This window comes from Cariama cristata, unplaced genomic scaffold, assembly GCF_000690535.1.
Source record: "Cariama cristata isolate BGI_N322 unplaced genomic scaffold, ASM69053v1 scaffold5512, whole genome shotgun sequence".
Taxonomy (NCBI): Eukaryota; Metazoa; Chordata; class Aves; order Cariamiformes; family Cariamidae; genus Cariama; species Cariama cristata.
This window is the reverse complement of record NW_009604300.1, coordinates 35,718-49,699: the sequence shown is the minus strand read 5'-3', so window position 1 is coordinate 49,699 and position 13,982 is coordinate 35,718. Positions and strand designations below refer to the sequence as shown.

At 37.9% G+C, this 13,982-nt stretch overlaps 1 protein-coding gene across 1 annotated transcript in view; it reads left to right on the top strand.

The window, feature by feature from the left end:
• Positions 1–13,982, top strand: part of DNAH3 (dynein, axonemal, heavy chain 3) — a 56,670-nt gene that overhangs the window by 24,158 nt on the left and 18,530 nt on the right. The window contains exons 25-40 of the mRNA XM_009695521.1: positions 943–1,051; positions 1,322–1,435; positions 2,604–2,780; positions 3,500–3,591; positions 3,990–4,209; positions 5,038–5,172; positions 6,428–6,539; positions 7,078–7,319; positions 7,921–8,021; positions 8,100–8,205; positions 9,508–9,637; positions 10,132–10,368; positions 10,746–10,849; positions 11,915–12,209; positions 12,649–12,831; positions 13,814–13,937. Of these exons, the coding sequence (XP_009693823.1) occupies positions 943–1,051; positions 1,322–1,435; positions 2,604–2,780; positions 3,500–3,591; positions 3,990–4,209; positions 5,038–5,172; positions 6,428–6,539; positions 7,078–7,319; positions 7,921–8,021; positions 8,100–8,205; positions 9,508–9,637; positions 10,132–10,368; positions 10,746–10,849; positions 11,915–12,209; positions 12,649–12,831; positions 13,814–13,937 (2,481 nt within the window). The remainder of the gene's footprint in view (positions 1–942; positions 1,052–1,321; positions 1,436–2,603; positions 2,781–3,499; positions 3,592–3,989; positions 4,210–5,037; positions 5,173–6,427; positions 6,540–7,077; positions 7,320–7,920; positions 8,022–8,099; positions 8,206–9,507; positions 9,638–10,131; positions 10,369–10,745; positions 10,850–11,914; positions 12,210–12,648; positions 12,832–13,813; positions 13,938–13,982) is intronic.

Here is a 13,982-nt window from a genome sequence, read left to right as displayed (position 1 = left end):
TGGAAATACTTCATCCCCCAAGGTTGAAGTATTCAAGGGCATTTGGTATTTCACTTCTGGTAAGCCCTGGAGACACAGGTCATCTCAGCACATAATTTTAGGTGTAATGTTTAAAGGACTTTCTTTATAGTATCTCCAGGCAAATATATGGTGAGGATGTAAAGATTTTACTTCAGCGCTGAGCTGTGAACTCACCATCCTGTAGAAGGCACTTGTAGTAAAATGCCTGTGTTATGCCTAGGCTGGCAAATGCCCAGTCTTTTGGCAATCACAGTGGTGTCGAAAGGCTGGTGCATTAGCTGTAAACTGCAGCTGTTGTCATTAGGATTAGCTCAATCTAAACTAAGACTATGCAGTCAGCTGTGCCAGCAATGAGCAAGCAGACTCTATTCAGCACAATTTAACAACTACTTTTGGTGGCAAAGCCTTTGCATGAGGCTTGTAAAATAATCAGATGACTCCAGTGTTAACAGGGATTTCATTTTTTAGCATGAAAATCACTTGGAGAGCAATGTGATTCCCAGGTTTATGAAACAACCTTTATGCTTTCTCAGCCATTTCTAAAGATTGACTTCATTTATAAAAGCTTTTAAGTTCTTGTCATGAGTAGTGCCACTTGATGAAAATGTGTGGGTTTTGCGAACTCTGCCATTTTGCTTGTGGCACTGTGCATTTGCTTGTGTAATTGAGGATATACAGGGTGGATGCATGTAACAAAAAGCCTTGACATTCCTTGTAGGCCAAGTGGGTGAATGTGAACTTCCACAACTGGGAATCAGTTATGAGACAACACTGTTTTTTTAGGGCAAGCTGCAGAGTCAGTAGGGAACAAGTAAATAATTTCCAGGGGAAACTGTATAGGAAAATACTTATCCATCCCTTTCAGAAGCAATCTGCCATTAAAGATTACTATTTCCAATGCCTGTGTTCTTGTTTATGTAGGACATTAATGGGTGCCTTGAAATTAAATCTTGGTGGTGCTCCAGAAGGACCTGCTGGGACTGGCAAAACAGAAACAACAAAAGATCTAGCAAAAGCACTAGCTAAGCAGGTACCAAAATACAAACTTTGCATTGTTTGTGTTTGGATATGTAGATATTTCTTGAAATGCCATTCTTAAGCAAGTACTGCTTGTTCTGTACCTGTTATTTATTCACAGAAATAGTTGGTAAAAAGCACACATTTAGGACTGTGACTATATGGCATCATAGTGTTGTAATCCAAAATTAGCAATAATAATCCCTTCCCATTTTTGATGCTAAGAATTTTATAGTGGACTTTGTGTTAATAATGGGAGATTTTCTCTGTGTTTTTGTTGTAGTGTGTGGTCTTCAATTGCTCCGATGGTCTCGATTACAAGGCAATGGGCAAGTTCTTTAAGGGGCTGGCACAATCTGGTGCATGGTCCTGCTTTGACGAGTTCAATAGAATCGAGGTAATGTTTTAACTCAGGCAAATAACATTATAAAGCTTAAAAATTTAAGACACCAGAAGTTTTAGATTTAGACATGACAGCATTATTGCCGATTTTCTGCTTTTATTTGTGGTATAGCCTCTTTGTTTCGATAATCACTGACACAGAAACAAGTATTCAGCTGCCTGCTGTAGGAGCACATGCCTGCCTGTGCTGTGTTGCAGAAGTCTTGTGTTCTGGGTTATTTTAGCTGAAAAAATTGTTCCTGTGCAATTTCCTCTTTTGTATGTGACAGTCATTTGTTGGGAAAGAACTTTCTCTTCTCCTTGAGAAATGAAGCTACAGCTGTGGGGCTGTGTTTATCTGTGTTCAGCACAAGACAGACAAATCCCAGTGGAGGGATTCCTGTGATGACTAGCTGAGTGTCACTGAGTGACCTGGTTAATGAGCTATGTAACCAGACACATCCAATCCCCTCTTTGGTCTTACTCTGATTTTTTGTTTTGTTTTGTTTTAATTTGGTCACTAATGACTTTGGATAAGTTTTATTGTTATTTTGATGAAGTTAGATTTAAGTAAATACTACTGAGTGTGAAATTCTATTTCGTATGTTTTGGTATCTTTAACACCTTAATTTCTCCATTTGTCTGCTCTAATTTTTTTTTTAATTAATTCAAGTGTTAGTATTCTCATTTTCCAATATCCTGTTACCTTGATACTCTAAAGCACTGAGGATCGGTGCTAGGCTGCCTTACCCATTCTTTACATTTACCCTCAATTTGGGGCATTGAGTGAATCAGTCTTTCTGAAAAGCCCAAATTCTTTGTGACATCTGAGGTGAAAGGAAAGTGCTTTTGGAGGCCTCCAGAGGGAGTTCCTGTCCACCTAACTTAGGTGTCTACATTCAGGCACCTGATACTTCCTTGTGGAGGCTTTAGATGCTTCTTTTGTTCTGCCTACATTGGCTGAGTAGCGATTGGTGGCACTAACTTTCAGAGGATCGCTTCAATAGGCAGCTAATATTTAGGCTCAATTATTAGACACAGGGTGATTTTCACCTGGAGGAATGCAAATATAGCCATCAAAATATATAAACTGTCCTGGTTTGGTGCCAAACCACAACATAAAAAAAACATTTTATATTGTCTCCAAGTGTCTTATGTTTTCCAATCTGTTCTGTCTGTATTAGGTTGAAGTATTATCTGTAGTTGCCCAACAAATACTTAGCATCCAGCAAGCTATTATTCGCAAACTCAAAACATTCATCTTTGAAGGGACGGAGATATCTCTTAATCCTACATGTGCTGTGTTTATCACGATGAATCCTGGGTATGCTGGACGGGCAGAGCTGCCTGATAATCTGAAGGTAAATCTGGAATCCTGATTTCTTGTAGAAATTAAACACAGTTTGCAACTTCTGGTCTATTGTAATAAGAAAAGGAAGGCAGCGATCAAATAATACATGATAACTCATTCAAGTATATTCTGCTGTGCTTTTCACTAAGCTTTAATAAGTGTTTAGGATTGTACAAAATGCACAGATGAAAGGTCTCAGTCTAATCATACTCATACCAGTTCACAGCTTTAGCTGTGCTCTCTTTAAGTGGAAATTCTTCTGGTTTACAATGTCCTGGTGATCCAAATCCTAATTTAAATTTATTATAAATTTGCAAGTTGCTGAGACACTGCAGAGATACTGATACGGTCCTAGTTCTTTTCCTAGCTTTGCCACAATTTTTTGCATGACCTTTTACAAGACATTAACCACACCATGTGCTAGTTTGTCTATTGTGAAAGTGAGATGAATGACACCTCCCTTTTCCTCTATTAATAGTTCTTTAGGATTGTGACTCTAAATATTTGTTCTTGCAGTGCTTAGCACAGACCTCTTGAACCTCTTGATAAGATCAGAATAGAACAGAATATAATAGAATTCTAATGCAATCTCATAGATTTCAGATGATTTCTGAATTCTAGAAGTTCATGAATTCATGAATTTATGGAGAGATACTATTCTTACAAAACAGGCACAAGTTATTACCATATTCCATAGCCTAAGATTATATCTTACTTTTTTTCTTACAGGCACTATTCCGAACGGTTGCCATGATGGTTCCAGATTATGCTTTGATTGGAGAAATTTCACTTTATTCAATGGGATTTCTGGACTCTCGGAGGTAAGACATGCTGAATTTTCCACCTCAGTTGAGTCTGATATACCTCATTACTCTATAAGGCATAAACGTGTGTATGAAGCATGTAATTCTGGAAGACTGTTCATGTTCTGTTTCTTCAGAAAGTACTTTTAAATCTCCTGCTTTATCATCAATTCTCATTTACCACCTCATGTTGATGGATATGCACCTCTACACAGGATCATAATGTCAAACAGAATTCCTAAATGGTACGCACATTCTCTGGCCTGTACAGTTTTACTTCCTAGGTGTTTTGGGCCATGTTGTCAGCTGATATGTCTGATAATCGCTGCAGTTACTTTGTGTATATAGGTACTTAAATTATTTTCCTTGCATGGTGAGATATTTTCGTTCTACATGTGATATTTTAATATCCACAGTCTTGCCCAGAAAATTGTTGCGACTTACCATTTGTGCTCTGAGCAGCTGTCATCTCAGCATCACTATGATTATGGAATGCGTGCTGTTAAATCTGTCCTGACAGCAGCAGGAAACTTAAAACTGAAGTACCCAACTGAAAATGAAAGTGTATTGTTACTTCGGGCTTTGCTGGATGTTAACTTGGCCAAATTCTTGGCACAGGATGTGCCATTGTTTCAGGTAAGCTATCGGGCCGGTGTGTTTAAGTTTTGTGATGATGAGGCTAATTATAAGAACCTACAGAAACAGGTCATTATCTTAATTTAGAACAGTTTGGTCTACATGCTGCCATATTAGTGTAGAGTTATTTCAGTCCACTGATCTGCATGCAGTCTTTTGTTCTGTTATGATTAGTTTGAAAAACAAACTTTCATCGGTGCCTTTTAAGTTATTTTATAAAATGGTTTATAAGATATCTTACTAAAAGTCACTTTGTGCTGTTTCATTCATGGAAACCATTCTTTGAAGTTTGCATTCTGGCTTTGTGCTGCAAAAGAGATATGGACAACTAAATTAAGGTCATTTAGAAATTCGAAGTCAGAATGAAAAAGATGAAGTTTCTGTTTGCATGCTGCTTTAATAGAAAATAAAGACTATGTTAAGCTACAAAGCAATCAATATTAAAGACCTAAAAGCTAGGGCACAAGCACACACAGATTCATTGCTCTGAAATTTCAGAACACATACTCTTCTATTTAATCACTGAAATTCTTTCAACCACTATGTCATCCTTTCCTGTAATTCTTTTTGGGGCAAATTTGCAGAAGATTAAGCTTACTTTTACAATACCAGTGTGTTAATGAAAAGTGCAGGCACTCGTTTGTGTCTCATGCATACAGAATAGTTTGATGGCTACAATTTGACTAGAAGTTAGTTTTGTCCAGCTGAGGACATTTCCTCTTAAGATCCTGTTATCTGTATGAATATTGTTTTACATGTAGATTTTTATGCTTTGGGAATTTTGTAATCTATGTTTAAATAGTGTTCTATTCTGTCTTTTCTTAACAGGGCATCATATCGGACTTGTTTCCTGGAGTGATTCTTCCTACACCAGACTATGACCTATTTGTCAAGGCACTAACTGAAAATGCAAAAAAAATGGATCTTCAGCCAGTTCCATGGTTCATTGGAAAAATTATTCAGGTTTATTTTCACATACTTATGAGGAAGAAAAGTGTGAGAGAGCAGAAGCACTCTTCCTTCACTGTCTGTGTTATGAATGAATAGCTAATAGTTTCCATGATCAATTAATAGAATATTACAAACAGCATATTTTTACTGAGTAAAAATCATGGAGTAAAAGCCTGCTTTGCTCATAATGATGTTTTTAATTCAGTCAGCCTGTGAAGGAGCTAACGTGTGCAGCCACATCATAGGTTTTATGGTTCAGAATAGAAAATCAAACTGAATCTGTTACCAGCTGAGGCAGTGTAGCCTAGTGAACAGAACTGTGGACTGGGAGTCAGGCCCTGTTCCCAGCTCTGCTCTCCTTCAGAAGTCTTGAAAGAGGTGACCTTTCTCACTCTTCTTTGTGCTTCACCTCCCGCTCTGTGTTCCCATTGTCTCCCATTTACTAGTATTAGTGACCTTTTAAAGAATGCTTAACTTTTTTTTTTCTTGTGAGTAGTGCAGCCTAGTGACAGTGTAATGGCAAGGGAAAAAAATGTGTGGCCTGGGGCAGGATCATGAGGCACCCCTCCAACAGCAGTTCAGACTTTATGGTGAATGTTCAGAATTGGCTTATGTTGCTTTGCAAACCATGCTTTGTCTTTCATTTAAATAGGGGTAGTATTAACTGGTTAGGAATTTAAGCTAAACCAGAAAATATCAGCCTTAACCTGAGATTAAAAAAAAATCTTCTTAGGGGTTCTTCTTACAGGTCTGTTTGAAGGTGTTCTGTTATAAGGCTTTGACTTGAGTTCTGGCAAGATCTTGTGGGGTGACTGAAGAAGTTAGCACTCTCAGTCCAAAGTCGGCTTCTGTGGGACCAGTCATATGACAGATCCTCAGAACTGTAGTTTCAGTCCCTTTGTGTTAGCTCCGTTGGTAACCACTGATTTCAGTTTAGGCTTTTACACTGGGCTGTGATCTGCAGTGTCTGGTTAGTGCACTCACACTCTGTACAATGATGCTGTTACAGCTGAGTGATGACATTTAGCAAGGAGAAATGGAGGATGTCTGGAGGCAATGACTTCTTAAATTATATCAGTGAGAATTGCCATAATAATATCACTGCTTTCTGATTTAGGTTAACGCTTTGGTCAGCCTTAATAGAGTGCAGATATTTGGCTGATACTTTGTCCTGTCGCAGCTGAGTGCAGGAGAGATACCTCTAGTTTCATACATATAATGCTTGCTTTTGTGCTATGTTAGAGTCAGTCTCTTGTCACTGATACAGATATATGAAATGATGCTGGTGCGCCATGGTTTCATGATTGTTGGAGATCCTTTGAGTGGGAAGACCTCCGCATACAAAGTGCTAGCTGGAGCCCTTGGTGATTTGCACGCAGGTAACATTGTTCAGCCACAAACTTGTCATTAAATGAAGTTAATTCTGTGACTAGTGTTTTTTCCTTTGCAGAGATATGCCCAGGTTGTTAATTGTACTATATTCTGCTTTCTCAGCTGGAAAGTTTCTATTCATTGAACTATTTTTCTCTAGTATATTTGTCCGGAAGTATTTTTGTCTGTATTTACTGGAATAGTAAAATATACTAATGTGTTTATGCTTTTCTGAATTTTTCTAAGCATTGTATTTGTGCATAATACTCTTGAAAAAACTAGCTCTGATAAGGAGATTGTAAGTAGCTCCCATAAACATATAAAATGTATTCTGCTCTGTGTTTTGTTTTTTTTTTCATGTGATTTTGCACATAGGACTTTGTACTTTCCTTTACTTACTGCTACCTAGCTGCCAAATGTCTGGGCTTTTTTTGCCTTGGGCAGCTAAAGTAGGATCCTCAGGAATCTTCTTGTTCTATGCTTCAGTTGTTGAATGAAACTAACCTATCAAATTCTCAAGCTCATCTATTTGTCTTTTTTACACAGCAAAATCCATGGATGAATTTGCTGTTGAATACAAAGTTATTAATCCCAAAGCAATTACTATGGGACAGTTGTATGGCAGTTTTGATCCTGTAAGCCATGAGTGGACAGATGGAGTTCTTGCAAATGCCTTCAGGCAACAAGCATCTTCTACCACAGATGATCGGAAGTGGATTGTTTTTGATGGCCCAGTGGATGCAGTTTGGATAGAGAACATGAACACTGTGCTGGATGATAATAAAAAAGTAGCCTAATTTTTGCCAGTAACCTCATTCTTGAATATACATACTTTATTTTAGTAGTAGCAATATTGTTACCATGTTAGTCAAAGGAGGTGTGAGACTCAGGAAAGGCTGCTGTGCTTAAAAGCATTGCTTTTTTCCCCAATTGTATGAGTGGGTTTAGTAGATGATATTGAGCTCTTACTTCTCCCTGTAAGCCTTGTCTTGCTCCTACTTTATTGAAATGAGATTGCTCAATGAGGCTTTTTTATTGACCCTTTTAGGAAACTGAAATACATAAACTCAATTCTGTAACTGAAAACTGAACTTGCTTAAATTACTTAGTGAATAAGTTAATTTAAAAAAAGCTGCAGGTCATAACTGCCTTTCCTTGCAGAGTTATTTAAAGATAGAGCATTGTTCTCTGTGTCTCTGCAAACCATTATGGTCACACGTGGAAAAGTTGAGACAAGGTCAGAAAATATCATGTGTTGTGAGAATACGAATGAGTGAATGAGGAGTGACACTAAGTAGAATGTTCAGTAATTTTATGACAGGCATTGCTTTGACTGGATGATCAGCACTGACATGACTAGATCGTGTTAATGTGATGCTCTTCTTCTAGCTATGCTTAATGAGTGGTGAAATAATTCAGATGAGTTCAAAAATGAGTTTAATCTTTGAGCTGGCAGACTTAGAGGAGGCATCTCCAGCCACTGTCAGCAGGTAATGTGAAAACATTCAAACTTGAACTGTCCCACCTTGCACATCTATTCCTGTACCATAGTTGTTTGTTCTTCCCAGGTGTGGTATGATCTATATGGACTCACAGCAGTTAGGTTGGAAGCCACTGAAGGATTCCTACATGAAAACACTGCCTCCAAACCTGCAGGAAGAACACCGAGAGCTGGTGCGAGACTTAATTTTTTACATAGGTCTTATTTAGAAGATTGACTTTATGGTGATGTTCAGTTTGCCCATTTGAAGGCAGCCATGCAGAATGAAAACCTTTTGAAGTACCTTCATGATTTAGAGGGTCCCAGATCTCCTAGAGGCTGTTGTAAATTATTTTGTAGTGATGAATGTCAAATGTTGTTGCAAGGAAAGTGCCTGAGAGGTGGAGATGCCATGAGATGACAATGTGGGAAAAGCTGGAAGACTCAAAATGTTTTGAACTCGCCCATCTTCCGTCTAAGGCATCTGGAGTTTAGCTTGATAAATGCTTATAATAATATTATTATCGTTAACAGCTTGATCTTCAAAGATTTAGTCACCTCATGAATCCTTGCTAAATAGTTTTTCTTGTACTGGATTGCTTGTGTGAATGAGAGCTCTTTTGGTTGTGTATTATAGTATATCTTCCATGTAGATGCAAATAAAAGTAGGTGTTGGTGGGAATCAGCTTTTAATCTTATCAAAATTAAAATTCCCTTTTATTGGGCATTAAAATCTGGTAAAAAAATCAGAATAAGATCTGTCCACAATAGGACTGGAGCTGGAGAAGACTTTGATTTCTGTGATTTGACAAGGCCCCTTTGAGTTTTTGCAGGAAATTGGGACCAAATTCAAAAGAAGTGCCAAGACTAGAAGAGCTCTTTGTTGACAGTTCTCTTAGTTCATCAAAGCAATTATTCCTTAACCAGGAATCATAAGCGGTTATTCCTTAACCAGCAGATAGCTTGACCCTTCAGTGTGTCTCCTTGAGTACTAGTCCCTGGGAAAAGGATGGGTCATGATTCCTCTCCTGCTTTCCTAGAGTTCGTGGAGCAGATACCACCAGTCATGGTGGTACCAGTCAGTTCCAGCTTTCTGGAATTTCTGCTGTGGGGCAGTATCTGTACTGGGTCCTTAGTAGGGGCCTATCCTTTTTAAGGGAGGATGAAGCCCTTATCTCTGTTTCTGTTGGAGTAATTTTTTTGTTGCCTAAGCAAAGCAGTGGTCTCCCTAGGATGAGCTACTGCTCTGCTGTCTGGATTAACAAGGTATTTTTTAAACTTCTCTGTGGTAGAAGCAACTTGTTTTCACCATCAGGTAATGATGGTGTGACTCTGTGATTGCATAAGTACTGCCTCACACAGGTCTTTTCCTGATCTTCTCTCTGCCAACTTGGAGAATTTCTGATGGTTTATGTTTTATTGAGAAAGAATTGAGGGACAGTGGGAAATGTGGCAACTCCTGCATTGTTTTAAAGCTTTTCCTTTTCTCCTGGTAGGTCAATGACATGTTTATGTGGCTAGTCCAGCCCTGTTTAGAGTTTATTCACCTTCATTGCAAAGCCATTGTACAAACGTCCTCTATTCATCTGAGTTACAGCTTGATGAAACTCTATACTTGTCTACTTGGTAAGTACCGTGAGCCTTGTTCTTTTTATTTCCATTTTTCTTTTTTCTTGCTGTGTCCCATGACAAGATGCAGGTTATCAGATGCAAGGAAATACCAAAGGAATTCCTTACTGTTGAGATCATACAACACAAGTCCTTTCTCACTATTATTAATAATAGTTCTTTCACTAGCATACAGAGCTTTCACATTCAGACACTGATGTCATTACAAAACCGAACATGATCTTGTGAGTGTATTCCATATGTTTTGCTTGCTGTTTGCTAGCATTTGAAGAAAAGAATTAGGACCCTTTGTAAATATTTTTTTCTTATTATTTATTTTTATTTGTAAAACAGTATTTTACACAGACAAGATCCTCACTCTGTAGATTGGCTTTGTTCCACTGAAGACAATGCTCTGAGTTTGTCTAGGAATACTTTTGCAAAAATGCATTTTGAATCAGGATTTATGGTTATTACTGTCATTAAACTAATATTCAAAATATGTGTTTTAGATGAAATAAAGCAATCCAAGGAAGAGGAGAAGGAAGGCATGTCTAGTCAGCATATAATCTTGTGGCTGCAGGGGCTCTTCCTTTTTGCTTTGGTTTGGACAGTTGGTGGGATCATCGATGCAGACAGCAGAAAGAAATTTGATTTGTTTTACCGCAACTTGCTAATGGGAATGAATGATGAAAACCCACGCCCTAAAAGTGTGAAGCTTACCAGAAACAATATCTTCCCAGAAAAAGGTGCTGCTTCGTAACTGTACTTGCCTGGCCTTTTATAAAGCTGTAAGAAAACTCGGCACTTTAAGGGAGAATAGACTGCCTGGTAGATGTTAGGTCTGCAGCAGAGCCATCATCTGCCAAGCCTTAGGCTGCACAGTTGGGTGCTCTTTTCTGGCTCTTTTAACCAAGAGTAGCATATGCCTCATGTTGTACTCAAACAATGTATCTGAATCTGACCTTAAATAATTTGGTGATGATAATGGTGGGGCAGGGGGCGAGGGTATCTCATGTACTAGAAAGCCTGCGTTATCTCACAGTGTTGGACGTCTCACACTAAAATGATTGAAGTTTATTCTTTAATCAGTGGGTTTTCCCATGTTGTGTCTTTCAATTCACAGGGAGTGTTTATGACTTCTATTTTTACAAGCATGGCAGTGGGCAGTGGAACATGTGGACAGATTACATCACAAAAGAAGAGCAAGTTATCTCCCCAGGGGCTAAGGTTCACATTGATATCTTTCATTATAGAAAATAATTATTTGACTAAATTATTTGGAGGTATAAATCAACTACCTTAGCTAGCTCAGATTCTACTATATTAGACCGTTTAATGTTTGATCTGCAACATTTCATTAATCTCTGTAGGCTCCCTCTCATGCTTATGTCTTAATTCTGGTACCATCAATATTGAAAGTTCAGTGCTGCAGGTGAACATGCAGCCCTGAGGTTGGCTGGTGGTTAAAATTTTTGGTTCTGCTTTTATCTCTGTAATAGCATCTGATGTTGGGGAAGTCATGGTGGGAAAAAGCCAAAGCCTGAATTTCCTTTCTTTCATTTTTATTTTCTGTGGTTGATATCATGATATTATAGTATGAGTTAATCAGATAAAGCAAACAAAGAGACTTACTGCTTCTTTGGGATCTGGAGAGCAAGCAGTACAGAGAGTCCTGGATCCCCTCCATTTCCAAACAGGGGCACTCACATTTTGCTAGTAGCTGTGAACTCAAGGGAAGTGTAGCATAGCATAGATCTGCAAAAAGTACCTATTCTGCAGATGAAATTTCAAGATAACTTAAGCGATGTTTGTTCAGCTTTTCATTCCATTGTAGTTGCAACTGTCTTGTCTATTAAGTACACGAATGATGTAAGATTACATTTCATTCTGCTGTCTAAAATCTTTTCTTGATATCTAGTGCACAGCTGGTAATGATAAGTGGAAGATGAGGAAGAGAAAAAGATTTCCATAGCACTGTTCCTTTCCCTTTGCACGATAGGGGAACAGAATTAAGCCATACCTAACTCTGCAGTTCTCCTTGTGGGCTTTATATAGTGTCTATGAACCATAATACAGATAATATTAGTTGCGCTATTTACTATATAAGCACTGAACAAGAAGTGGGGCCATACTATCTACCAGAACCTTGTTATAGCCTAGGTTTTCAGAGAAAAGTATTTTTAAAAAATGCATTTGTACTATAGGCTTCTTGTAGTTGCTTGCAAATATTCATGTTGATTAGGGTATTAGATGTTTGATTTTCATGTGCTGTTTTACTTTCCTGCGTAACAGGTATCTGAGCTGATCATTCCAACAACGGAAACTGCCAGACAAATGTTTTTTCTTAAAACATATGTGGAGCATAATGTCCCTTTGCTTTTTGTGGGTCCCACTGGCACTGGAAAATCAGCTATAACAAACAATTTTCTGCTACAACTTCCAAAGCAAAAATACATCCCAAGCGTCATCAACTTCTCTGCAAGAACCTCTGCTAACCAAACCCAGGATATTATTATGTCCAAGCTGGATAGAAGAAGAAAAGGATTATTTGGACCTCCTTCGGGGAAAAAAGCTATAATGTTTGTGGGTAAGACAGTTTTTTTCAGGGTTTTTATATCATTTTAATTCTGGCTTTAGGCAAAGGAAATGATTCACTGAGACTAGTAATTTTGGATTGCCTCAGTTCTCTTTGGCTTTTTTCAGGCGTCCAAAGAAGGATTAGCACTGCCCCCTGCTGAAAGGTTTCAACTGTTTAAGTGGTGGTTGTCTTCAGAATAGCTTTAGTGTTGCAGTGTGACATGAAATAAAATAAAACAAAATCACCAGCCACACTAAGTTAAACCGTCACCCCTTAGTATACCTGTGAAGTATAATGTCATTTGATTCTGGTTAGTTTAATAGGAAACAAGAATAACAAGACACAACCTTTTTCTGCCTCCAGTTATTTTTTTCTTCTTAGGTTTGAAAGAAAACTATAATTCTTGAACACTGAGGGTTTTTTTATTCAATGTCTATGTCCTCCATAGATGACCTAAACATGCCTGCAAAGGAAGTGTATGGCGCCCAGCCACCTATTGAACTTCTCAGACAATGGATTGATCACGGTCACTGGTATGACAAGAAAGATACATCCAAGATTATTAATATCATAGATGTGCTGCTTATTTCAGCTATGGGTCCACCTGGGGGAGGCAGGAATTATATTACAGGTAGGAAATATACTACTATGGCAAGTAGTTAAGAGGCAGGTTCAGTTTTGCAGATGACAAAGTCTACATTTATCTATTACTTGTAAACCGACAGATACATTCATTGGCTGGGTCGCTCCAAAGAGAAGTCTGTATGCTCAAGGTCAAATCTGTACCTTTTCCAGGGGGAGTTTAATCAACATTAGAAACAATGTTTTTAATGTTGATTAAACTATGAATGATGAAAATAATTCTAAAATTAGAGAATTGCACATTGTTTTCATTTTCTGTTCTTTGGAAACGGGAGGAAATACATCATCTTGCCAAGTCTTTCTGGCAGTTCTCTTCTGAAATTGTGTCTCCTGCTGGTAAGATAGGCTGCCTGCATTTACTTACAAGCATGTTGCCTGCAAGTCCGTGATTTCTGTCATATCACCATAAGGGAGGTTGTATTTTCTAATGAAAAAGTTATGTCAGTAAAAGCCTTAATGTAGCTACAGCTACACTGTTATAAGGCACTTTATGCTCCTTTGCTTCATATAAACACTCTAACACAGGTATAACTGTATGTTCTCTAAGAAGGCTTTATTAAAATAACTATTCTGATATAGCTAAATTTGTAAAATTTACTAGTGTATAGACTGAATTTTTTTAGATGGAAGCCGATAACAAGATACTTGATTTTATAAAGTTTTACTGTGTCATATCAAAATCAACATGGCTAATGTGAGCTGAAATTTAAATCTGGGTAATGGTGGCCTTGTTGTAATGGAGATTCATGTTTTTCATATTAAAAACAGATTCTAAGTGAAATACTGATATAAAATATAAACCAGTTTCTATTTCTTTTGCATCACTGCTGGGGCAGAAATTTGCCAGAAACAAAATCATGGAGATTCAAATGTTGTTTCAGTGACAATCAATCCTAGAATATGCTAGCGGAAATGTGGAAAAATCTTTGGATATTCCTAAATCTTTCTGCATCTTTTTGTGTGTATTACAGGACGCTTCACACGGCACTTGAATATTGTATCTATCTGTTCCTTTGATGATGACATTTTAACCAAGATTTTTACTGCAGTTGCTGATTGGCACTTCAGCAAAGGCTTTGAGCCTGTGTTTCTAAGGTAATGTGATCTATTTCCTGTAACACCTTTGTCATCTTTTCTCCT